This window comes from Phoca vitulina, unplaced genomic scaffold (assembly GCF_004348235.1).
Source record: "Phoca vitulina isolate PV1807 unplaced genomic scaffold, GSC_HSeal_1.0 scaffold5, whole genome shotgun sequence".
Lineage (NCBI taxonomy): Eukaryota > Metazoa > Chordata > Mammalia > Carnivora > Phocidae > Phoca > Phoca vitulina.
Window position 1 is genome coordinate 80,334,012 of NW_022589708.1, and position 25,675 is coordinate 80,359,686.

The 25,675-nt window shown below is 49.4% G+C and overlaps 2 protein-coding genes across 2 annotated transcripts; one reads left to right on the top strand and one right to left on the bottom strand.

Annotated features, from left to right (window-relative positions):
* The first annotated feature begins 2,975 nt into the window (after positions 1-2,975).
* LOC116631267 (ral guanine nucleotide dissociation stimulator-like) lies at positions 2,976-5,654 on the top strand. Its single transcript, XM_032402453.1, has 4 exons — positions 2,976-3,213; positions 3,817-3,876; positions 4,752-4,945; positions 5,209-5,654. Exons 1-4 carry the CDS (start codon positions 3,095-3,097, stop codon positions 5,652-5,654), a joined length of 819 nt encoding a protein of 272 aa, XP_032258344.1. The 5' UTR covers positions 2,976-3,094.
* An 11,720-nt stretch (positions 5,655-17,374) lies between these two features.
* Positions 17,375-25,096, bottom strand: LOC116631357 (cryptic protein-like). The gene is made up of 6 exons (XM_032402513.1): positions 25,074-25,096; positions 24,714-24,766; positions 24,456-24,626; positions 23,582-23,696; positions 23,156-23,265; positions 17,375-17,717 (listed from the first exon to the last, which is right to left on the bottom strand). Exons 1-6 carry the CDS (start codon positions 25,094-25,096, stop codon positions 17,596-17,598), a joined length of 594 nt encoding a protein of 197 aa, XP_032258404.1. The 3' UTR covers positions 17,375-17,595.
* Positions 25,097-25,675: the final 579 nt, after the last annotated feature.

The following is a 25,675-nucleotide window of genomic DNA, read 5'->3' on the forward strand; positions in this document are numbered from 1 at the left end:
TGTGTACACAGGAGGTGGGGATCGGCGGGAGCCACTGAGGGGAGAAGGGGGAGACCCCTGCCAGGTCAGTGCCTTGCCCAGAATCAAGGACTGGTAAGAAGGCTGGACCAGGCACGAACCCAGCTCTTTGAATGTCCTCAGAGTTGGGGCCCTGGATGCACCTAACCATTCAGTGGGGGCTCTGGAAAAGGTCGTGTTGAAGTAAGTGGCTACAGACATGGAGATGGTGTGGGGGTGAGGGTGAGCATTGATATCCTACAGGAGGCATTCCAGCACATTCTTGTCTGAGGAGGAACCAGGTCCTGGCAACCCACTGAGTGGCCCCCCATCCACATCACACCCATTGGAAAGGAGGTAATGGCTCGCAGCACAGGACAGGCAGACTCTAGGGGTAAGGGTGGATTCTGACCTTCAAGGGCCAAGGCTCCACCGCCTTCTTTAGGGTTTGCTCTGGAAATTAGGAAGCCTAAGATCTTGGGAAGCTATTGCCCATCCCTCTGTCGGAGGGGCTGCCATCTTCTGGGTCTCCAGAGTGTGAGCCCTGGTGTACACACGTGCACAACATGGTGAGCGTCCACATGCTCACACGCACACACGCACACACACACACACACACACACACACACCCCCCCCAGTAGGGACTGTGGGGTGGAATCTGACCAGTAGCGGACTCAGAGAAGGTGAGAAGAGGAAGAAAATGTGGTTGGAGGTATTTCCTACATGAGACACCACTCCTCCAGTTTCATAGATATCATCCCACATATGCCTGGGACGTCTGGAGGAAGTCCATGCTGGAATACTGTGCACTGGACAGACCAGACACAGACCGTCCCTGACAAGCACAGTGGCTTAGGCAGGGTCAGACCAGGTAAGAGTGGAGAGTTGTGTCTGAAGCCGGGTGTGTTTCCGAGCTGGGGCCCTGGCTGCACCCAGACCTTCCCTGCGGGCTGTGGTGAGGGGTACGCTGGTGTCACTGGGCACAGATGTGGCCTTGCATGCGGACCGGGGATGAGCAGCCGGCAGCCCAGAGCACTGTTGGTGGGGGCGTCAATCCAGGAGTGGACTCAGGTAGGGGATCCCAGGCAGTGAAGTCACTTCCTTGACCACAGACCCCAACAGAACTTGGAACCCCCGTGACCAGGCACCCACATTCTACTGTAGTCCCGTATCAGGGTCACTTGACTGGAGACATCCGATCGTGAAAGATGTTCTCTTGTTGTTTGCCTACTTCCCGGGGCTCTGGCTTCCAGAAACCCCAGGGTAAGGGCTTTTTCACCTGCTGCAGACATTGGCTCAAGGCTCGCCCCCGCTGCCTCAGGGCATTTGGCAGGAGGGGCCATAAGGTAATACAGAGAAGGCCGGGCCAGGCCAAGCCACCTCCCTGAGCCACCCCAGGGCAGCCCCATCCCCTCCTCTTGAGTTTCCGGGAAGGAGGGATGTGTGGGGAGGGCCCCTGGGCTGGAGGACGTCGCAGGGCAGCGGATGCCCTGGCGGTGCCTTCATGTTCACACCGACGTCATGGTGGGTGGGGGGCGGGGGGAGATGAGGATCCCTGAGGGCCTCTCACCTGTGCCAGAGTGAATCCAAGGCCCTGAGGCTGTGTCACGTTTCTCTCCGCGGTGGAGGGCTGTGCATCCTGTGGTGTGGTATGTGTGTGGAATGGAGTCCCTGGGTCCGAGGCCCAGCGAAGGTAGCCGCACAGGGCTCTGAGGCCTCGTGCCTGGCTGCCTGGCACTGTCTCTACAGAGCTCCCCACAGGAGACGGGGCAGGAGCTGAACGATGAGGGCCTCCGCGCTCCCTCCGTGAAGGACAGGAAGGTGCCCCACACTGGCAACAGAGTCCAGCGCTGGCTCAGGGTGAGTGCAGGTGCTGGGGTGACCCACCCCCCAGGGCCCCGATGCAGCAAAAGGGCCTCAGGTCCCAGAAGCCAGCCTGCTACTGCCCTGGGCTCCCTCCCACAGTCCTGCTCCATCTGAATCTGCATCCCCATCTCCTCCCCAAACTTGCCCTCGGGGCCCTGCCCCTGCCTGGGCCAGATGCACCGTCATTGTCCACGTATTTGTAGGAACATCAGAAAAGACACCTTAAACCATGTCTCATCCCATTCATCTAGAATCGTCTTGCACTGTGCTATGCATTTTCCTAACTAGTCCTCCAGGTGTCCCCTTTGGCCTGACAGTCCTTCCCCATCTTCTCCAATCTTGCACATGATCATGGTGAGTTGGGAGAGTTTTCCCCAAAGGGACATGGGGCTCATGGTACTGTGTCTCCTGCTTTGCCCTTGGGTTGTGAAAGTCCACATCCCTGGGGCCCCTACAGGGTCAGGAGCAGGGGCCTCATTGTACAACATTCCAGAAGGCCAGTCAGTTACCACAGCCACTGAGGCCTTGACTGATGGAGGGCTTTGATGGGACTCCCCTCTGTGGCCAACTCACAGTGCTGCACTAAACATCCTACATGCCCTACTATCCTGAGCCCTCTCGCCTAAGAAAACGTGTCTGTGCTCTCATCTCAAGAATGGGGTATGTTGTCAGAGATCACGGGATCGGTGCCGTTCATGCGGGGAGGTGGTGTCCATACTCAGCTAACAACCTGACCTGACATAAAACGTGTTCCGACATCATCTACTTCAATTCCTTGTATGGATGTCAAGGACCTTTTTTCTTTTTCCTGAAAGACTTACTGATTGGTTGATTGATTGATTGATTTGAGAGAGAGGCAGGGGGAGAGTGGGGAGAAGCAGAAGGAGAGACAGAATCCTCAAGCAGACTCTGCCCTAAGTACGGAGCCCTACGAGGAGCTCGATCTCAAGACATTGAGATCGTGACTGAGCCAAAACCAAGAGTCTTAGGATTAACCCAATGAACCACCCAGGCACCTCATTGTTTTTTCTACCATGGGCCCTCCTGTCCCACCTGTTGCCATAAGTCATTGAGATCTTGGGGATTTGGTCTGCGCTCCCACCCCCAACCCTCCTGGTGGCTACAGAGCTGAGTGCATGTCTCCTCCGTTTCACCTCAGGATAAAAATGGCTCAGCCACAGAGAGGAATGAGACCCGCGTGCTCTGGACCAACCGGGCTGACCTGCTGGAGATGCGAATAACACCTGGTGCCCGCCTTCCTAGGCAGAGACCTCAGCTACATCTCCACATTCCTGGGCACGAACACAGCTTTTGCCACCACCCCGAGGTGCTGGACCTCTTCTTTACAACGTGAGCACCCTGCCCCTCCACAGCCCAGTGAGATCTGGCCACCGCCTGGTTGTGAGTCTCAGGAATGTCACCAAACTTCCTCGAGCCTCGGTTTGCTCCTCTGACTGGGGCAGAGTTATTATAGGGACTCAGTGGTTTTAGGGAAAGTACACCTGGGGGCCTGGGCCTGCAGAAAGGCCTGCTAGAGGGGCTGTGGTTGTGCTCATTTATCATTGTCCTGCTCCTCACGAGGAATCCTCTGCCTCATCCCTCACTGTCACTATGGTCTCCAGCTGGGCTGTTTTGCCATTTGAAAGGGAGATTTGAGACTCCATCTGGGGTCCGTGTCCTGGGTGAAACCAGAGCAGGGATCCCTGGGGCTGAGCAGGGGGCCCAGGCCCACTCAGGTATCTGTGATGGGGTGGTTGGGGCCCTTCCATTCATCAAGCATTCAGGAAGCCCCACTCAGTGCAGGTGCTTCCCTAGGAGCTGACTGACCCCTGCACAGAGCAGACAGCACCTCCCAGGGCTCCAGACTAGTCGGGGGTCAGACAGTGACACTAGACATGATGAGAGGTGGCATCCACAGGACATTTCATGTGGTGCCCCTCTGGCCTCCTCTAGATATGGGTGCATTCTCTCTACTTCTGATGAGCTCGGCGGAGCCCTGGAGCAGCGGAACATGTGAGTGAGCTTCGGCTACTACGGGAGGGAATTCCCTCCCCATGAGGGCAGCGAGGGGACTGTGAGATGGGCGGCTGCTGGACCCTCATCCCACACATCTGCGACTCCTATTTTAGGAATCTGGGAAAAAGGGGAGCTGTGGGTGGGCTGTGGGCACTGTGGGAGAGCAGAGGGGGCTGGAGGACAGCTTCAGCCCCTGAGAGAGTCATTGCCCATCCCTGCCCCCTCCCAGCCCTGTCTCTACCCCAATCCCGGGACCCAGAACAAGGAGTGTGGGGCCATCACACTCAGCGATCTGGTGGAACCTGGACACTGGGTGCTCAGCAGGTGCTCAGGAGACCCAGTGAGAGCTCAGGGACAGACGTCCCCCACCCTGTGGGAGAGGAGTGTCAGTGGAAAGAGACCCACTCATGGCACCTAGTGAATGAGGCAGCATTAGGCACAGGAGGTAAAGCTGGAGGTATTGGGAGGGTCCTGGGAAGGCCTGGCACGAGACAGAGTCCCTTTGCTCCCTCCTTGGCTGGATATTCACAGAGCAGTGATGTGTGCAGTGAGGGCAATGAACAAGGCCCGACACCACCCCTCCCTGGCCGCATGCAGTTGAATCCAAGTGGCAAGTGGGCAAGGACACAGACTGAGGAGTGTGCCCGGACTCCCCCAACAAGGACAGAAATGGCCACACCATTGATCAAAGGCTCCCCCTCACAAAGGCTTTTGGCAGCCTGTCCTCTGTGACCAGGCCTGTGTCAGGCAGTCCTTCCAGATCACAGGTGGACAAGGAGTAGGCCCGGTCTCTGACATTCAGGGGTTCCCTGGGACATCTGTGTGGGAGGGTGCCTTGTCCTCTGACTCCCTGCCTACCTGTCTGTCCCCAGGGCCATCTCCTCCATCCTGGGCACATGGCTGGACCAATATCCCCAGGATTTTTTCCAGCCCCCAGAATTTCCCCGCCTGAACGTGCTGCTCACGTACATGGGCCTCCATATGCCAGGCTCGGACCTGGAACGCCGTGCCCAGCGTCTGCTGTCACAGCTGCAAGCCCTGGAGCCCCCGGAGCCAGAGGCTGGGGGTGAGGAGGGCCGGGGGTGCCTGGCGAGGGCCCGTGGAGGGGACCGGGCGGGCCACGCAGAGCAAGCCTCCATAGAGTGCGGTTGGGCCGGGAGCAGTGCGTAGTCCCAGGTCCCTGTCCCCATGGCCTGCCGTCCGGGGAGACCTCCCAGGGATCGGATCCTGGACTCAGACAGCACTGAGCGGAGGGAAAAGTTTCCTTCACTTAGGAGGGACGTGGGAAGCCCATCAGGCCGACGATACTTTCTCTTCTTGGAGCTACAGCACCAGCCCCGGAGCGAGATCCGGAAGGAGCGCAAGAACTGGGCCCAGCTCGCTCTGTGGCCCCTGCTGTCGCCTCAGAGCCCCCGCGGGCCGAGCCCGTCCCTGCTGCGGGGGCTCAGCCACTAGGGAGAGCAGGGGCGCCCCCTGCCCCGCGGGCGCCGGCGCAGGTGCTAGTCAGAGCGCTCGTTCACGCTCCTGCGCTGGAAGAGCCACCCGCACCGATGCCCGACCCGGAGGTCGAGCAGGGTCCAGGCCCTGGTCCTGGGGTCGCCGCCGGGCCCGAGCAGCCCCCTGCCTCAGTGGAGCAACCAGCCCCGGCCCCCGAGCAGCAGCTCGTGCTGGCTACAGCCCCGAAGGACGGCTTCCCCTCCCCTGTCATTGCATTCTTTGTAGTGTTTGTGGTCTGTATGCACCTGTATAATGGCTTCCTGTACTTTGTTCGTTAAATAAAGTAGAATCTGAGTTTACATAAAATTTTACTCTGATCCTTTTCTTTTCCTTTTTTTTAATAAAGATTTTATTTATTGATTTGACAGAGAGAGAGAGAGAGAGAGCGACAGCAGGAACACAAGCAGGGGGAGTGGGAGAGGAGAAGCAGGCTTCCCGCTGAGCAGGGAGCCTGATGCGGGGCTCAATCCCAGGACCCTGGGATCATGACCTGAGCCGAAGGCAGAAGCTTAACAACTGAGCCACCCAGGCGCCCCTACTCTGATCCTTTTCTTTTCTTTCTTTCTTTCTTTTTTTTTTTTATAAAGTTTTTATTTATTTATTTGACAGGGAGAGACACAGCGAGAGAGGGAACACAAGCAGGGGCAGAGGGAGCAGGAGAAGCAGGCTTCCCGCTGAGCAGGGAGCCTGATGGGGGCTCAGTCCCAGGATCCTGGGATCATGACCTGAGCAGAAGGCAGAAGCTTAAGGACTGGAGCCACCCAGGTGCCCCTCTGATCCTTTTCAATTGTATATCCAGGTGCCATGAGGTACACTCAGAGTGTTGCTCAACCATTCACTTCTAGAACATTCCCATCACAGAGACCACTGCTCTTCTCCCTGTCTCTGTTGTTTACCTGTTCTGGGATTTTCCTGTGCCTGGAATCCTACAATATGGCCTTTTGTGTCTGGTTACAGAACAGAAGAGTGATTCATAATGTTTTTCCATTTTTTATAAAAATAACATTTTTATTACAAAGGAATGTTCCTGACAATGCAAAGATTCTGGGAAGCCGCAAAATGAAGTCTTTTCATTATGTGGGATAGGTTCCCATTTATAAGGATGCCTCGAAAGGCAGAAACCACAAGAGAAATGTCTGGGTCCTTGAGACACCTTTAAATTCTTTCATTTTCCTGGATAGACCACGTTTATCCTATTGTAATGTGCATATTATAAAAATGTTAAAATCTCACATGAAATCTTCCCATTTACTACTAATATATTTGGTACTAAAGTAAATAATTCTTTAGGTATTAGCCAGATTATGTTTATTTAGTAAAATAATCATTTGAGGGCGCCTGGGTGGCTCAGTTGGTTAAGCAACTGCCTTCGGCTCAGGTCATGATCCTGGAGTCCCTGGATCGAGTCCCGCATCGGGCTCCCTGCTCGGCAGGGAGTCTGCTTCTCCCTCTGACCCTCCTCCCTCTCATGCTCTCTGTCTCTCATTCTCTCTCTCTCAAATAAATAAATAAAATCTTTAAAAAAAAAAAAAATCATTTGAATATGAAGAAAAGAAGACACATTCCTTCTCCCAAGAAATAATCACCCTTAACACATGAGTCCATCTTCTAGTCCTTTCCCTCTGAGTGCTGTGTGTGTGTGTGTGTGTGTGTGTGTGTGTGTGACATGGTGGGGCAGGGGGGTTCCAGGGCTGGGCTCTTGATCTACCTGACGTCCCCACAGTGGACAGACACTGTCACTCCTGTCCCCTGGGGCATTCTCAGTGGCCACAGAGCATTTCCTCAGCTGCCCCAGCTGTTGAACAGTTGAGCCATTTATACGGATTTGCCTCTCAGAATTACACTGAAAAGTACATCCGTGCCATAAATCTCTGTTTCTTTAGGACTGATTCCTAGAGGAACAAATGGAACCCCCTTGAGCCACATTTCTGGAGTATTGGCCGCAGACTCCTCTATCTATGCTCTCTTTATTAAGGTGGCGCCTTGTTTGGGAAAGGAGGGACCCCGGAGACTCGAGATGAGCCCTGAAATCATGAGGAGGACAAGCCAGCAGTGAGGCCATCAGGGTCCCTGGCAGTGACCCACAGAGCAGGGAAGAGCCTGCCCACACCCCCCTCAGGGGTCCTCCCCCACAAGCATCCCTGCCCCGAGTCCTGGGACACACCTCACGCAGGCCCGTCCCGGGACGCGCCCCAGCCACTCCAGCCCCTCCTGCGCCATAACTCAGCTTCTAACTCGAGCAACCAGGCCGTGCTCCAGGCAGCAGAGGGCTGCATGTCAGGCCCCTCCTGTCTGCTTGCGCCCTGGCCATCCTGGCTGGAGCCCATCGTCTCAGGGAGGAACCTCGGATGGCAGCGCGGGTCTGTGAGTTACAGACATGCGTTCATCCGGATGTAGGGTTAGTGGCGACAGCGAGAACCACTGGCACCTCTGTGAGCACGAGAGACCTTTAGAAAGCACACTGGGTGCCTATGGGAGCTGCAGGATGGACTGAGCCTCAGCCAGGGGCTTTGGCACTGGGCATAGCCCCTCCACAGCCCTCAGGCTCCTCCAGCAGTGACCCCCTGCCCCTGCCTGCCCCAACCGTGGTGTCCCTCAAGTTCAGCTTGTGCGAGAGAGGGGGCTGCACTTCCTGCTCAAGACACCATGTGAGGAGAAGGGGGAGACCCCTGTCCTCCCCCAGCAGCAGGTGAGGGGGAGTCCACTTCACCTGAACCTGTATGGGAGGCCATGGCCAGTCACCCCTGTCCTCTCTGCCACAAGATAGAGCTCCCCAGGCACAGAAGACAGATCCTCAGAGAGAGAACACTGGGGGCTCTCCCTGCAGGAAGAGAGAAAAACACCATTGGATGGGGAGCAGGAGAGAGAGGAGAGCTCTGAGCACGAGGGGGAGGGCTGCCACAGGCTGGGGCGCTGCCGTATTGGTCAGGGGCACAGGCTCTGTGTGGGCTTGTAGGGGGTGGCCAGGTTTCCATCAAAACCAAATTCACCTCCAGAAAATACTTTCAATACCAACCACCAAAAGCCTCTGGGATCCTGGCAGCCAAGGAGGCCCGAGTTGCCATGTACCAATGATTACACGGTGGGGGCAGATGGGGGACAGGCATGATGGAGCTGAGGGCAGCTCATTTTGTCTGCTATGGAGGGACAGAGCCCCATCTCAAGGCACCCCAACATTTGTTCCCAAAGCAGGTGACAGTTCAGGGAGCTCCAGGCTGCCAGTGTCCACACTGGGGATTGTCCATGCCCAGGACACAAGCTCTGGGTGATGTCCAGTCCCAGGGCTCGCCTGGGTCTGATGGGTGAGCACCAGTGTTGTGGGATCCCAACTGAGGGACCTGTCACCCATAGTGGAAGTGATGAAGGCTTTCTGGAAGGACAATTGAATCCGGGGGAGCTGGGCTTGCCGGGCAGAGGGGACAGAGTGAGGCCGAGGCCCAGAGCCCATGGCCCCAGCGGGCTCACAGTGGGCTAACTTAAACAGGTACAGCTAAGGATTACTGAGTGTCTTTTGAGAACATGAATCATGTCAGTCAATCCCAATAACAATTCCACGAGGAAGGTAGAAATGCTGTCCCCTTTTGACTAATAAGGGAATCCAGGCTTTAAGGAACTTCCGACTTCCGTGCTCCACAGTGAGGCCGAGGCAGGATTTGACTCCAGGTTCCTGCCACCCCTGGGGGCCCCACCTGACAAGAAGGCTGCATCCAGATGCTTCAGAAGGGACTTCTCAGGTCTGAGGTTACATGAACCTTTGTGCCTGGTGCCAGGGAGAAACCTCCTCCTGCCCAGATGAAGGCTGGCTGGTACTGGGAGAGCCTCAGGGCCAAGGCCTGCCGTCGTCAGACAACAGGCCCAGGCCCAGCCCCAGTCAGAGCGGGCACCACTGCCCCCTGAGTTCAGTGAGGTCCCCAGGCCTCGGGGTTTGGATGTGGAGTTTGCACACCTGAGTTCCAGGGAGGAGCCGTTTCGATGGAGCACAGAGTCCAATGGCAGAGAGTCAGCAGTTCTAGCCCCTGTTCAGCCTCTTGGTAGCTGGGTGACACCAGGCGGGGCTCTGAAGCTACAGACCCCATCCCTAAAACGGAGAACGTAACGGCTACTGCTACATGGGTTGTAGAAAGAAATGACTGGTACAGGTCCTGCCTGGAGCCTGGAGCACATGGGGAGCCAAGAGGACAGACAGTCCTGTTGGGGACCAATTTACCCATGTCTCTGTTCTTCCACTTGTTGATTCTGGGGTCATCCTTGAGAAACAGATGCCAAATCTAAGGTGAGGGACAGTTCTTCTAATGCTTTCTTCTCTGAGGTCTATAGCTTTAGCTCTTAAATTTAGGTCTGTGATCCATTTGGGGTTCATTTTCTGTCTCACGTGAGGTGAAGGTCCACCTTCATTCATTCATTTATAATTTCCTGTATCTGCACGTGTAAGAAGGGACACGATTTAGTCACTGTAGTACCTTAGGTTGTTACTTGTACGGAGTTGTCAGTAGATCCCAAAGACTTTAGAATAAATCATCCGGAAGCAATTGCCTGATTGTAAAGGAAGTCCCAGAGGAGATTCACTTGTGTCTTCTGTGGAGTCTCAGAGCAGGGTCCTTGTTGAGAGCACACACCCCCCTCTGGTGGCCACAGGAGGCACTGCAGGAGCGCAGCGGGGCTCCCTGATCTGTCTGTGAAACAAGCCACATTCCACCTGGGACATCTTCAAGGATTCCCGGAGAGATCAAAAACAATTCTGTACAATTCAGCGTTTCTAGGCGATCTATGAAGAAATAGGCTTCTTCCCAAGTGCACTATTTCGAGAAGTATTTTCTGAGCAGCTGAGTCAGACACTGGTTTCCAGAGCAGAAAGTAGAGAGAACCGTGTAGGCCTCCCAAAGCGCACAGGGTGTAGGTTGGGAAAGTATTGGGAATAATTGGTCCACGCCACAGCTCTGTACATCCGGCTTAAAGAAAACAGTACATTAAAACAAGCCATATTTATGGATTCCTTTGATTACATTAATCACAAAACATTTTAGAGAAATTGAAAACTATCACTGAGCATATCTGTATCCTTTCTTCTAAGTTACATGGCATCAACTTATATTCCCAGTTAATTTTTCACTTATTAGGGGAACATGATATGATATATTGAACCCCTAATGACTCTATAAAATTACTCATAGAACTAACAGATGAATTCAGTAAAACTTAAGGACACAGATTCAACATATAAAAATGAGTTTCATCTCTATACACCAATAAGAAGCTATCATAGAGAGAAATTATGAAAATCATTTTTAATTTATAATCAGTGAAAAAGAATAAAATCCTTAGGAATTATTTTCATCAAGAGGTGAAAGACCTGTATACTGAAAACCATAAATCATTAGTGAAAGAATTTGAGGAAGACAGAATTAAGTCAGAAGGCTTCCCACGCTAATGGATCCCAAGAATATATGTAATCAAAAGGTCCACATTACGTAAAGCAATCTAAACATTCAGTGCTTACCCTACCAACATGTAATGGCATTTCCAGAAATAGAACAAATAATCCTACAAAGTGAATAGTACCTCAGAAAGCCCTGAGTAACCAAAGCCATCTTGTGAAAGAACAAAACTGGAAGCATCATGCTTTCTGATGTCAAAGTGTATTACAAAGTTGTAGAAATCAAAACGGTATGGTATTGACATACAGACAGACACACAGATCAATGGAACAGACTGCAAAGCCCAGAAAGAAATCAACAATTAATTCGTCAATTAATTTACAACAAAACTCCAAGAATATAAAATAGGGGAGCAACAGTCTGCACAATAAGTGGTGTTGGAAACACTGGGCAGCCGCAAGCAAAGGAATGCAACTGGATGCCTGTCCAACCCCATCCACAAAAAGGACGTCAAAAGGTAGCAGACTTCAACAAAAGAGCTACACCCATAAAATGCCTAGATGAAAATGGGGCAGAATGCTCTTAACAACCCCCCTTTTTTTAATGGGTTCCATGACCAAAACGGGGCTTGAACTAAAGATTCTGAGATCAAGAGTCAGATGCTGTGCCTGCTGAGCCAGCCAAGAATCTATTAAAACTATGGAGCACAGAGGTGTCAGAATATCTCTATTCATTTGTTCACCTTAACACACAATGTTTTTGGAAGAGTGTTTCTTGATATCGTTCTTGATACTGATTTTTGGATTTAACACCAGAAGCAAAAGCTACAAAGCAAAATTAACAGCTGGGACTACACCAAACTAAAAAGCTTCTGCACAGCAAAGGAAATCACCGATCATCAACACATTGAAAAGACAACATACTGAGTGGGAGAAAATATTTGCAAACTACCTAACTGAAAAAGGGTGAATGCGTTTCTGGGCCAATCTTTGGAGACCTGACTTCGCTTCTCTGCCTCTCGCCTGCTTCTGTCGGTGAAATTGCTGAAGTCATGGAAGAAAGTACCTGTCCTGGCACACGGGTAGTTGGAGAAGACAAGAGAGGAGAAGGAAGGCCTACTGCAGTCTTGTAGGGAGACCCCCAGGTGGTGCTCATGCCAGCCGCAGCCTCATATCTGGCCTCATCCCCGCTCAGAGGAGCACCAATAATGGGGAAGGGACGTCAGCCAGACATGGTCGGGCTCAGGTGGTGATACTCTACCGAGTCTCTGATCTGGAAACCTTAGCCCCTTCATCTGTGCCATGGTCTCATGCGCCTAGTGTCTTCCTTCTGCCCTCAGAAGTCTTTCCTCATAAGGTCCAGCCCTAGGCTCTGAGTGCTGCATTCACCCATGGAGCCCACCAGGTAGTGACTCTTAATCCTTAGAGCCTCCCTGCAGATGGCATGGAAACTATACTCTGGAGATGATGGATTTCTAGGAGTTTCTGGGGTGAGTAAGTGACATTTTTCAATCCAGCAGTCTCAGATTTTGTTTTGTGGAGGAAGATACTGACCCTGACAGGGCACACAAAGTCCATTCAGATGCAACGTGTTTCATACATATGCATGATCTGAAAGGAAAACTCAAACCGCAATTTGTCTCATTTTATGTCTACTCAGAATGACGACCAAGGTTTGCTATCTTCCCTTGTAGCCCTGTCTCCTGAAGGAGGCTGGTGCTTCCCCATGTGGCTCTGTGTGGTGTTCCATGCCTCCTATTTCTAGGGATCTGCACGTATAAACTTCTTCCTTCATAACAATCTTTTCTGTGCCTGTATGTCTCACCAGACTCGACTAAAACTAATCCCAGGTACATTTTAAAACAGCAAAGGAGTCACTCATGTCAACAAGCCGTGAAGTTCTCACACATGTAGTAACAGAGTTCAAAGGGGTTTCAGTTCATTGACTTCATTTGTATGAGCATTAGAAATCGTTTCTCAGTAGATCACATACAGATGTAATGACAATACATTCATTGCAGAAAGAGTGAATTACGATGCAGCACCATTTGTCAGATTATGGTTGAATCAGAACCATAGGTTGCATTCATATGCAAAATTGGGTAAAAACTCAACAACAGCTTATTGGCTACATGGGATTTACAACAGAATATTATATATGTTGCTATTATTATTATGTATAAATTCTGAGCTATCTATATGTTATGTATAACAAACTGAATCTACCTTACTATTAATAAATTGAGAGGTCTGTCCCCTTCGAATGTATAACGTCTTTGTAAGTATATACAGCAAGTATTACAAGTAACGACACATATTTTTCATAGATCCATTTCGTTCTGGAGAGCTGGCTATGGAATCTTTGCTTGCATGCCAGTGTCTACACACCAGCGGAAGTGCTGCAGACATTTCCAAGCATGCTCCCTTCCAGCTTGCCAGGATTCACTGCTGGGGACTCAGCCATCGCTGTCGCGACAGACTTTCAGAATGTCTAGTCGGGATCCAGTTGCTGGTCAGGGGATCAGTGGGGGGCCCAGCCGTTCTAACTGGGGGAGACACCACTCCTTGTTTTCCTTTCCAAAGGCAGAGGGTCCAGGTGAAATGACAAAGCCTGTGCCTATAAAGCTTATAGAACTTAAAGATAAGGATTCAAAGATAAATTCAATGGAAAGGTCGGTCACAGGGCCTATTGCCCGTGTGATACGAAGTGACTTGTGCCAGGGTGGCTTTTGCAGACCTCAAGCATTGGACATACATTCAGAGCTCCGCTTAATGCTCCCAGCCAAGAAATCAATTGCTTCCAGGCCGGGGTGCAGGGACTGTGATGTGGCCGAAGGTACAAGAGGGCTCCTGGCCCGGCAGGCATTCGCTTTGACTCTGCGGTAAACTCTAATGCAGAAGTGGGTTAAAGGCTCTGAAAGGTCAGGACATTGACACCCCGTGACTGTATCACCCCCTGTGGCTCTCCCTGTCCCTTCTCTCAGTGTCCTCAGGGGGCTCCCTTAGCAAGAGCCCACATGGCCTTGTGGGAACAGATCCTACTTTTCTAGCTGTGCCAGGGTAGTCTGAGTGAGAAGGGAAGGTGACAAGGAGAGAGTCGCTTCTATAAACAGTCCACAGTGGAGAGAGCTTGTAAGTGCTGTCTCCAGAGGAGGGCCCCGCATCAGCTGTCATGGTGAGCAAAACCAGGGCTGTGAGAAGGCTCATCCCTGGGATGGGGCAGCGCTGAGATCCTGGCCTAGGAAGCTGTCTCTGTGTGCTTTCCTCAATGGCAGGACGGAGATAAGACAGGTGACACATTTATGTGACGTTTCCAACCATGAGCCCTGGATCCTCTTTTGTGTCCTGGGAAGTGTCTGCTTTTTAATGATCTCTCTGGACACCTGGGGAGCTATTTACAGGGAAAATACCTTTTATCCTCAAATTCTCCATGCACCATGAAGAAGCTGATGGCTTACTTTTCACAATTCCTGGATGGTAATTTATGTTCTTTTCTGAGTTAGGTAGGTAAATGTTTCTTTCTTTCTTTCTTTCTTTTTTTTAAGATTTTATTTATTTATTTGACAGAGAGACACAGCGAGAGAGGGAACACAAGCAGGGGGAGTGGAAGAGGGAGAAACAGGCTTCCCACGGAGCAGGGAGCCCGATGCGGGGCCCGATCCCAGGACCCTGGGATCATGACCTGAGCCGAAGGCAGACGCTTAACAACTGAGCCACCCAGGTGCCCCTAGGTAAATGTTTCTTAGAGGGAGAGAGAGGGAGGGAGATTGATGATAGATAGATGACAGATAGATAGATAGATAATGATAGATGATTTATAGATAGACAGATGATAGATAGATGATAGATAGATAGATAGATGATAGATGATAGATATAAAAAATGGTTAATTTGGTTTTCTTATTTATAGTCAGGAATTATTCTATTAGAAGGAACACATTTTCTGCTTAAAAGGTAAATGAGTGTTTATACCTTACATATTCATAATAATAATAATGAACACATTTTGCTTTTCCTTTTGACCACAATTATAGCCTCTCAAATGTGGGACAGTCCTCTCAGTTCAATTTCCTAAGTGCAGCCGTCGAAAATAAGACAATGTGTCCTTTTGTCTGCCTATGTTTTTCAGCATACTTCCTATTGGTATAAAAGTGTAAAAAGCATTTGGTAAATATTCTACACATAGTATAAACATATTCATCAAGTTCTGAGGAGCAGTTTTCAAAGTTTATCACTTGTTTGTTTCTAGAATAATTGAGCTGATATAAAAGGTACAGCTCAGAATGCACTGGAAACCATTTAAAGACAACTTTGCTGTCAAAAATCACAATTGCCTAGAAATATTTATGTCTCCCAACGTTAGTAATTGCTTTTTCAGGAACCATAGTCCAAATCAACCCTTTACTGACCTGACCTGACTTTCTCCCCAAGAAGACATGAAATGATCTATGGGTATCTGAATAGGGGGACTCAATGTCACTACTCATCAGGGAAATATAAATCAAAACCACAATGACATATGCAACCTGTTAGGATGGCTCTTATACCAAAGACAAGAGCTAATGAGTATTCATGAGGATGTGAACAAAGGGGAACACTTGTACACTGTTGGTACAACCATCGTGGAAAACAGGATGAAGTTCCTCAAAAAATGAAGAATGAAACTGCCTTATGATCTAGCAATTCCTCTTCTGGGTATGTATGTGAAGGAAATAAAAACAGGGTCTTGAAGAGATACCTGCAATCCCTTGATCACCGTGGCATTACTCACAATGGCCAAGAAACGGAGACAACCTAAGTATCTGTCAGCGGATGACTGGAGATATGTGTACTTCCACATGTGTGCATACTACGTGGAGCACTTCGGTAGCAGCCTAGGGAACTCAGCGGGACTTCCCACTTCAGAGCTCACATCGATCACTCTGTTCCCCTCGAGGTGTAGTGTTCTCTCATCGAGGGGGAGTCAAAACCACCCTCCAGTGCAGTATTTGACAGTGGAGCATTGTGGTAACTGTCTGGGGGCAGGGCACCTTTCTGTCCCCAAAAGTACTCCAGTACGTGCGGTGTTACATCATCACAAGGGCAATATGATGTCATGGGATGGCCTTTCCATTGAGTTCAGCTGGGAACATTTTAAATGAAATTGCATAAGCCTTATAAAATATCAATATCTTGATCAATTAATATTTTAACACAGGCTGTATTATCTATTCCCGAGTCCTTTCCTTGCTCCCATTTTATTCTTGTTTACCTGAATAACTGGTAATATTCTTCTTGTTTTCACTCCGATTTCTCATTGTAGGAATGGTTCAAACAGGGCTGTGAAAATTATCAGAGAGCTAGTATCGTTGGTAGATCCAGCTTAGAACGCCTGACTCCCGAGTACTGTGCAACTGATAGGAAGATGGGCCTTCAGTCCCTTTATGTTTTGCAAATTCAGATTGATTTCACCTTGGGGTTCAGACTGAGGCTGGATGCTTGCTTCCTAGACTGTCTTGAAAGCATAAGCAGTACTAGAGTTGTATGAGTTACATTATTAACCCAGCTTCATGTTGTTGTTGGTTATGTTCCTTACTTATGGTTTATGCTCCTGTCAGCCCCAGGTATGATTAATCATTAACCCCGTGTTTTCCACTCTCTACTCCTTGTTTGCACATTGATCATAGAACCCTGATGGAGACCAGATGGTAACACCTGTCTCGAAATTAACCGACGCACGCCAGCATAGCAGATCCTGGATGGCACCGCAGTGTTTGGAAGAATACATACCTTTGGGTTGTGTCAAGGCTCCCCCCACCCAAGGCTTCAAGAGGCCCATTAGCCTCCGCTCATGTATTCCTCTCCTTCCCCAGTCACTAGATATATACAGTTCCCAGATCCAACAGAGCAAGGCAGCTTTGGGAACACAGAGCAAGGCGCATCATGTGCATGGACAGGTTTGAGTCTGGAACAAGATTCGGGGACTGGCCTACTGCAAGGAAGCTGTGCTTGCCTGGCGGGCTAGGAGATGGCTGGACTCCAAGAGTGGAGGGCTAGCCTAGAGCCTGAGGCTGTAACCTCTTTGTGCTAATTCTCCCTCTGCCTTGCCTTGAGAATGGGCTCTGCTGTGTAGGATCTTCCCCTTTTAAGGAGATGGTGATAATCCCAGGCAGTGCTAATTGCCCTGAAAAGGGTGTCACAGGGGCCCTGGTTAGTAGAGGAAGCGCAGAAAAGGAGGTGGGCTGACTGGCTGTCAGACCCACGTCTTGGCTCCCTCCTTCCCACCCTCCCTCCCCTCTCTTGCCTTCCTTATCCATGAAGCTTTTCTGAGGCTGCAGCTATGCTTGACCCGGAGCACAGCCCGTGTGGGGCCGTGTCTACCGGCCGAGGACTCAGAGAGCGGTGCGGGAGACGAACAGTGCCCAGATGCGTGACAGGACGTGTTGCCACAGCCACGGTGCATCTGTGTCGGGGGGATGAAGGGGTGCTCGAGGAAGAGCTGTCATCTGCGAGGGGCCACGTGCTGTTTACTCTGAAATCATCAGAGAGAATTTAGGGTTGAATAGGCCCCAGCACAAGTGTTTACTCATGGTGTCTAAGTCACAGACCTTGAAATAAGGCTTAGGGAAGCGAGACAGTCTCGTTCATGAAAATATTTATTAAACAATGAAAACATTCATCGAATGCTTCACTTGATAGGAGATGAAACAGATCTATTCCCTACAACACAGAAAATGAGAGGCTGCCCAAGTCCCGGCCTTCCCACGGAGGACCATGCTGGCTCAGGCTGCGCGGGGACGCCAAGGCTCTGCCGGTGTGGAACTGTGGGTTCGGTCAGCAGTCTGGTTCGGTCAACTAGGGTCTGGTCAGCAGTCTCCCCCTTCCCTGAGGAGGCTTTGGAAGAGCAAGCACGGAAGAAGGAAGAGGACACTCAGCATGCGTTGTGCACTCAGTCCATTGGAGCGCGCGGCGACAAAATCTTCCAGGTCTGAAAAAATAATCCAGGTGAGAACGGGGTCAGCCCATACTGAGCTTCAGTGTTGACTCTCCCTGCTGGAAGGAAACAGGCTGCCCACAGGAAAGGCCCTGTTGGCAGTCATTTCTTGGATACAAACTCACAGGCTCCTGCTTTAGTCAGCTCTGGGAATGAGGTTAGACCAAGTCAGCGCTGCCCATGGGGGTACGCAAATTGGGGCTGTGAGTACCATACGGTGTCCCTCTCGGGAGGCCCACGGTCACCCACTGAGCTCAGAGAGACAATATTAGAACTTCCACTATACATTTACAGAAAATGTAAAACTAAGCCTTACAATATTTACTGTACTTCTTAGAATCGACTGAATCAATTGTTCTACAGCCATTAACTGACCTCCTACCAAAAAGGAAATTCTGTCTCCAGTGGATGACTTACTGTGACCTAGGATTCGTATCACATCCTTATCAAAAGGCCATTTTCAGACTTGGTCAGACACAGCACAGATTTTTATCATGTGTATTAGTCCTGTGCAAATGTGAGAAAGAAGATGTAAGTAAAATCAAGTTTGCACCTGCTCTGCATGACCACTGTCTCACACCACTGAATGGGGAACATACTCAAGTGTTTTTACTGGAGGGGAGTGGGAAATTAAAAAGAAAAAAGTTTGAAGACCACCCTGAATGAGGAGAATGTCATATTTCAATGTGGGGTCCAGAAGCAGCATTCCTAAAACTCTCCAATTTGCAGATACCTCTGGGAGCCAGACGGCTTCCTCTCCTGCCATGACACCCAGAGAATCTTACCCATTACAATGGCACCTAGCGTGGGAGACTGTCCCCGGAGGGCAGGACAAAGGGTCTCTGTCTCTCCCACACAGCATGTTGTTGCTGGCTGGGGCCACGACCCTGGAGGGCCATGTCACCCATAGGCCGAATAGGCTGGTTCTGGCCCTATGATGGTTGTTTCCTTGTTTGGGTTGGTTGGTGTCAGAAATACCGTTTTTAAAACTGAGTTGGAAGCATGAGGTGAGGCTTGACCTGACCCCAACCTGACATTCACATTCCCTGTTTACCCCTGAAGGCACTTGAATTTGCTACTTCACCGTGTCAGTACTTAAGACTCTAAATTTTGGAACACGAAACTGGTTCTTGAAGCTAATGAAATACTTAAGTTTTGGGGGCTACGTAGGGGAAGAACCACCCCTTGGTATAATGAGTTTTTGGTCTGGCTCAACACTAAGCTTCCTGTTTGCTGGAAGCCTGTTTTTTTGTTGTTGTTGTTGTTTTTTAACCATAATTAACTTAATGCCCCTCAATTAGTGGATATTGTTCACAAACTAAAAAACACATTTCAGTAAACTTGCATATAAATGCTAGATTATAAAATAATTTTTGAAACCTCACTATATTGACTTGAACACTGTTAATGGGGATGAGAATAAAATAATAATTTATTTTGTGCATCATATATAACAGGTGAAGTCCTTTTCATCTTAACAAATCCATGGGGTAAATATTCAGCTCTAATTTTGTAGTTGAAGAGACTGAAACACAAGCAAATTATTCAACCTTTCATAAAGATCGTAAGCATTATAACAAGTTATTTTTGGGGAGTTGAACAAGTATTTTGGAGGGATTTTCCAATGCTTTTTCTATTATGCTACACTGTCTCTTTAAATGCAAAATTAACAAATGTAAATGAAGAAAATAGTAGAGGTAATGAGAGTTGCCTGCCTCAAGCATATCGTTTTTAGAATACTCAAAATGGTTTCTTTTGAATGCAATCTAATAACAGGTAAGGGCTTATATGGTGTTTCTTCTTTGGAGCTGTATTTGGAACTAACTGGTCAAAGACCATCCATTCAATATTTATTGAGAATATTATTCACAAAACACTATTTACATCATGTAACAGGAAAATGACAAAATAGCTCACAGCAACAAACACAATTATTTCACTTTCAGTTTATCCTTCAACATCTATGTGAGAAGGTGGAGGGCAAGTTGAGAAACTAATAGTGTTCTTCTGAATCAGAATGGAAAACCATGCTCTTGAAAAGACATTCTATTTGGCACTAAGAAAGCCTGTCATTCTTGGACCCACAGAGCATCAGGGCAAGAAGGACCCTAGGAGGTCCTATGTCCTTCAGGTCCCTGGAGGTGCTGGAGGGTCATGATTTTGTAGTATGATGTTATCTACTGGCGACTCACCCATTCAGATGTATCCTTGATTCACATCTCTTTCATCATATTAGGAACATAATTTTCCATTCTATCTTCCATATGTTCTTCAAAATCCTCATAACATCCCAGTAAAGGATTTAAAACACCTATAGATTTAGAATATGGCTATATTTTCAATATTCAAAATAACACTATCAAAAATATCTTTAGTTTATATTGATAATTATTCCTATAGGAAGAGTACAGAAATGGCACAGTAGTTAAGATTCACATCCTGAACGCTTATGCACCGTTGGTGGGAATGTAAACTGGTGCAGCCACTACGGAAACGGGTATGGGGGTTTTCAAAAAATTAATAATAGAACTCCATATGATCCAGCAATTCCCTCTCTGGGCATCTATCCAAAGGAAACAAACACACTAACTCAAAAATATATATGCACCTTTGTGTTCACTGCATATTTTTTACAATAGCCAAAACATGGAAGCAACCTAAGTGAACACTGATGGATGAATGGACAAAGAACATATATGATATAAATAAAATGAATGTGACATAAATGTGGATAAAAGAAAATATATGATAGATAACACAAACGCACACAATGGAGTATTTGTCAGCCACATAAAAGAAGGAAATCTTGCCATTTGTGACAACACGGATGGACCTTGAGGGTGTTCTGCTAAATTAAATAAATGGAACAGAGAAAGACAAATACCATAAACTCTCACATGTGGAATCTTAAATAAAAACAACACAGCTCATAGATACAAGAAGTTTGGTGACTGCCAAAGGTGAGGGCTGGGAGGTGGGCAAAGTGAGTGACGACCAAAGATCAAAAGGTACAAATTTGCAGTTTTAAAATAAATAAATCACGGGGATGTAATGTACAGCATGTTGACTAAAGTTAATAAATCTACATTTGAAAGTTATTAAGAGGGTAGATCTTAAAAATTCTCATCACAAGAAAGAAAACCATAACTATGGGAGGCGATGGATGTTAACTAGACTTAGTGTGGTGATCATTTCACAACATACAGAAATAGCGAATCATTATGTTGTACACCTGAAACTAATATACTCTTAACTGCAAATTATATCACAATTTAAAAAAGTGTTTGACATACTTCAGGGATGTCCTTATGTAGTCCATAAAGGGTAGCCATTTTATTCATAGAGTAATATTCTTACTATTCATAGAATAATAATTACATCAATATGCTATGGTATGTTTTTTTGCACTATTTTTAAATAATTAAATGTTATAAAATGTATTTTTTCTAAATTGACAATTAGCCTTTTGTGATTATCTCTTAAGAAAGAAATATCAGATCATGTTTATTAGCTGTAGGAATTAACTCCTCGAAGCCTCGGCTTCCTCAAATATAAAAAGTACAATAATACCTATTTCATGGACTTAAGAGAATCAAACGGGATAAAGTGGAGACAGTGCCTGAACTATGCTAAGAGCCATCATCATTCTCATCACCATCCCTCCTGTCATCATAACCTCCGTCAGCAAGCCAGCACGGTCATCCGCCCTGAGGGAGGAAGGTCCAACAGTACAAAAGTGCTCCTGTCCTTTCGGCACCTGACAAATTACTGTGAAACATGGCTATTTTGTTTAACTGTGATGAGCAGAAGTCACATGGAGGAGCCACTGCCCCAGTCCTTGGCAGACAGCATTCCCAGCCTTGGAGGTCTCCAAGGATAGAAAACAGTAAGCAGAGGGTCTGGAATCTGGTCCCTGCCCTGTTGCTTCTGAACCCAAGCTGGCCTTGCATAGGAGACTGCAAATGCCCGCAGCTAGCCCCGTCCCCACACTCCTGCTGGGAGCGCCAAGGGCATGTAGGAAATGACTTCACCTGTAGGACCACACAGGTGCCACTTGCCATTCCGATGCCTGTTCCCTAACTTGTGTCCTTCTTTCTCTGGGCCACAAAAGGAGCAGCCAGCGAATCAGGGGCATAAGCCCGGCAAATGGAAGGGGGGGGGCGGGGGGCTTTGGGAAACCCGGTGGGCAGGAGAGAGGGAGGACAACCCGCAACATCGTGCAATGCTGTACCATCACCTCTCTCTCCCTACTGGCACTGGCCACACCATGCACAGCTGGATGAGAAGGGAGGGGCAGGAAGGGGGCTTGATGGGCTGTACCTTCATTCAGCATCTCTTGACAGCTCATCCTCCCCAAGGTTGCAGCACAGGGAGGGAGGGGCAGGAAGGTGGGCTGGAAGCTGAGCAGTCATTAAGTGCGCTCCTCCACTACTGGGCCCACCAGGAAGGCAGGGGCAGGACGCTGGTTTGGAGGGTCCACCCCCAGTGGTGCTGCCCCTCCCCTGCAGTCCTGACAGTGGACAAAGGGGTGGGGAGTGCTGTTGAAGGGCTGTGGTATCAGGAAGTAAATCCCCTTCAACCGTGGGATTTGGCCAGAGTCGAAGAAGGTGGACGGAGGAACAGAAAAGGGGGTCTGGGAGCTTTGACTGCTCACTGCACAGCCAAGGCCCTCAGGGCTGATGAAGAGGCTGAAGGGGTGTGCCTTCATTCACTGTGCTTCTCACTGGAGTCCAGGCAGAGCATGCCGAAGACGGGAGAGGGTGCAGGATGTGGGATGGAAATGCTGTGCCTCCTTTTCCTAAGTCTGTTTTCTGACCCAGGAAATTCATGTTCCTGAGTTTAACAAGGGAAACATGTGCCTTGAGTTTGCTCCCTGCTCAGAATTCTCACAAATGAGTGTTCACCCCATGTGTTCTCCACACCCTCCTGGCTTTTCATATGCCTGGCAGGTCTGAGGGTGGTTACAAGGTGCCTTCCTTCTCTGGGAGCACTGCCTGGTTGGCTCTAAAGGGCGGCGCCTGGCCATCCACGCCTGTCCCTGTCCTGCTCCGCTGCCCTCCTCATTTCAAAGTTAAGGAGACGGTGTTGGCGTGGTGTAGGGCAGTCACTGGAGATTGAGTGGGCAACCTCTCTGCCAGGCTTGGCTCTGCTTACCAGCTGCTGTGCTCCCCAAAGTCTGCGCACTCAAAGGACACTGTTTGGAAAACACATTTAAACCCAGCAATCGGGGCAGAGTAAACTTAGGAATCACTTTAAATAATAATGATAATATGCTATGTGATTCACAACCAATGTGACTTTCCTAAGTGATCAATCAACCCAGTTTCTCGTTTCTGTGTCGCCTGGCACAGCTACCGCTCTGCGGATTGGAGGGTACCAAGGAGCAATGCCCTGCGAGCGGGGACTGTGTGCATAGGACGCGATCCTCTTACCGCAGCTGCCCGGCGTCTGCTGGGGGAGACAGTGCAGAGCTGCGAACACACACCGGCAAAGGCGGCAGCGGTGGAAGGTCCAGGCTCCGTGCATCAGGGCGCCGCATTCCCTGAGTGGACAGGGAGGCAGCATCAGCGGGGTCGGCGCGCATGCGCTATCCACGCCCACGCCCCTCCACGCCCCGCCCTTCGTGTCCGCTCCCCTCTACGCCCCGCCCCGCCCCGCCCGGCCCCCCGCCCTTCGTGTCCGCGCCCCTCCACGCCCCTCCACACCCCGCGCGTGTTCAGCGCCTGCGCCCATCCACTCCCCACTCCCCTCCCCCAACCCCTACCGCGGCGCCCTCCGCCCGCGCCCGCTCCCCTCCGCAAGGTCAAGCCCCGGTTCTCCCCCCGCCCAACTCTCAGCCGGCTCCCGCAGGCACACACCTCTGCCTCTGGTCGTGCTCGCAGTAACGGCCGGTGAAGTGGGCGGGGCATACGCAGAAGCTGCCCAGGACGCAGGTGCCGCCATTCCTGCAGCAGCGCAGCGGAGGGGGCGCGCCTGTTGGGGGGACACCTGGGTGTTGGCGTCCGCTGCCCCCTGGCCCTTCGCGGTGACTCCCCCAGAGAGCGCCTCATGAGCCTCCCCGGAGAGGCAGTAAACTTTACCTCCATGCCCATGTGTGTTTGCTCAGGTAAACCCTGCTTGTTAATTTAAGGATTCAAAACTAACTGCCAGGGGTCCTGGAGGGTCAGGAACCGGCTCAAGGACCCAAGGAGAAACCCTGGCCCCAGCAAGTAGCATTTTCTCTCTTCCTTCCTTTCATATGTTAAAGTCAGGCTGTGACTTGCCTGGACAGTGATTAAAACCAGGCCTTCAGGGCGGGGACCACCCACAGGTTTTCATGACTACAGAAAACCCTCCCAACCCCTTGTCCCCCCCCGAGGGGCCCCCCCCCCCCCCCCCCCCCCCGCGAGAGACGTGGGGTCTGGAGCCAGAGAGTCTGCAATAAGCCAAACAAGGGTGCGCTTTTCACTTGGAGTGGGATAGTTGTTTTGAATATGTTTATCACACTCCTCTAGACCTGTGCAAATGCAACATTGTACCAATGAAAGGGCACAACTTGTTTTCACAGCAAAGGAGCACGTCACTCGGACATATTTTTCGCTTTATAGTATATCATCATGTGAAGATGATAAAATGAACTCTCTTGGGGTTTTCATTTTATTCTTAATGTATTCCAGGTTGTTCTCAGATCCTAAACTGGGAGACCAGTGATGGAGATGACCACAAAGCTATTTGGGGGACAAGGCGACTTACCACCTTGGAAAGCCCTGAGGTAGGGACTTGAATCCTGGGGCCGCCAGCCATCCATGCTTCCATTCCCCTCCCCAGAGTTATTCAGGGTCCAGTTGAGTGTTTTCTGCTGGAGCTTCTGGGCTGGAGCATTGATTTCTTCTCTGTTACCCTTATGTTTCTCTCCTTGATAACCTTTTGAAAACATTGAAAGTATGAGACTGATGATGACTAAACAATAAATATACAATAAAAAGGGAGTATAAATAAAATGTTTCTTACTGTTGTCTCCCAAGTGGATGATGTGTAATGCCAAACTGACAAAAAACAGAAGCCTAGAATGTTTAAAGAAAATTATTGAAGTTTAAAATATTAAAAGTAGAAATGTACATATGCTTAAAATGTAAAGCAATCATATATAAACGTAAGTATATTCAATATGTAATGTATAATAAATATTATGCCATCATTTTGTAACTTGTAGATGTAACTTAATTAATGTTGTCGTGACTTAGATTTTGAGACCAAGGAAGTGTGCATGTCCCTTAATGAGAAGGAACATTTGTGCATGCACTGCAGTTTATTCTGGAGGCTTTTGGATGCCGCTCTTGGCCCTGAGATCTGGATGATGTGTGTCCTTACCTAACAGGGTGTCTCCGGGTCATTTCCCACTGACAGGTCTGGTGTAAGCGTCTCTTTCTCTCTTCAGTACATTGAAGATCAATTTCCAAGGAAGTGTAGATCTGTTTCCAAGGAAGTCGAGTCTTACCGGGTTTTGTATTTGAAGGGATCTTTACTCCAGGTCGTAGAATAACTGCGTTAGGACATAAGACGGATAAGAAAAGAAGAAACAGATCTTTCCTCTTCTTCTCTAGGCCGTGAGAAACAGCAGTGAGATCTCTGCGTTCTGCTGTGGAAGCCCATTAGGCAGTGAGCTGCTGTGACAGGCAGGGCCCATGCTGAGCCTCCAGGACTGTCCCCTCAGTGAGACCTGGTGGGGGTGGGGTGAGGGCTGGAGACTTGGGCTGATTCTCCCCTCAGTGGTGTTAACAGGGCTGACAGCAACAGGAGTAGTCAATCCCTGATGTCAGCATTGGTGGCTAAGGCAACAAGCCTTTCCCTCACCGAAAAAACAAAACAAAACACAAAAAACAATTAAAATCTCAACAAGAAAAGTTTTCACAGGAAAATGGAAATTTTATACTGCATACCCTTGTATGGTGGTGAGGGCCCAGCTAGAGAAG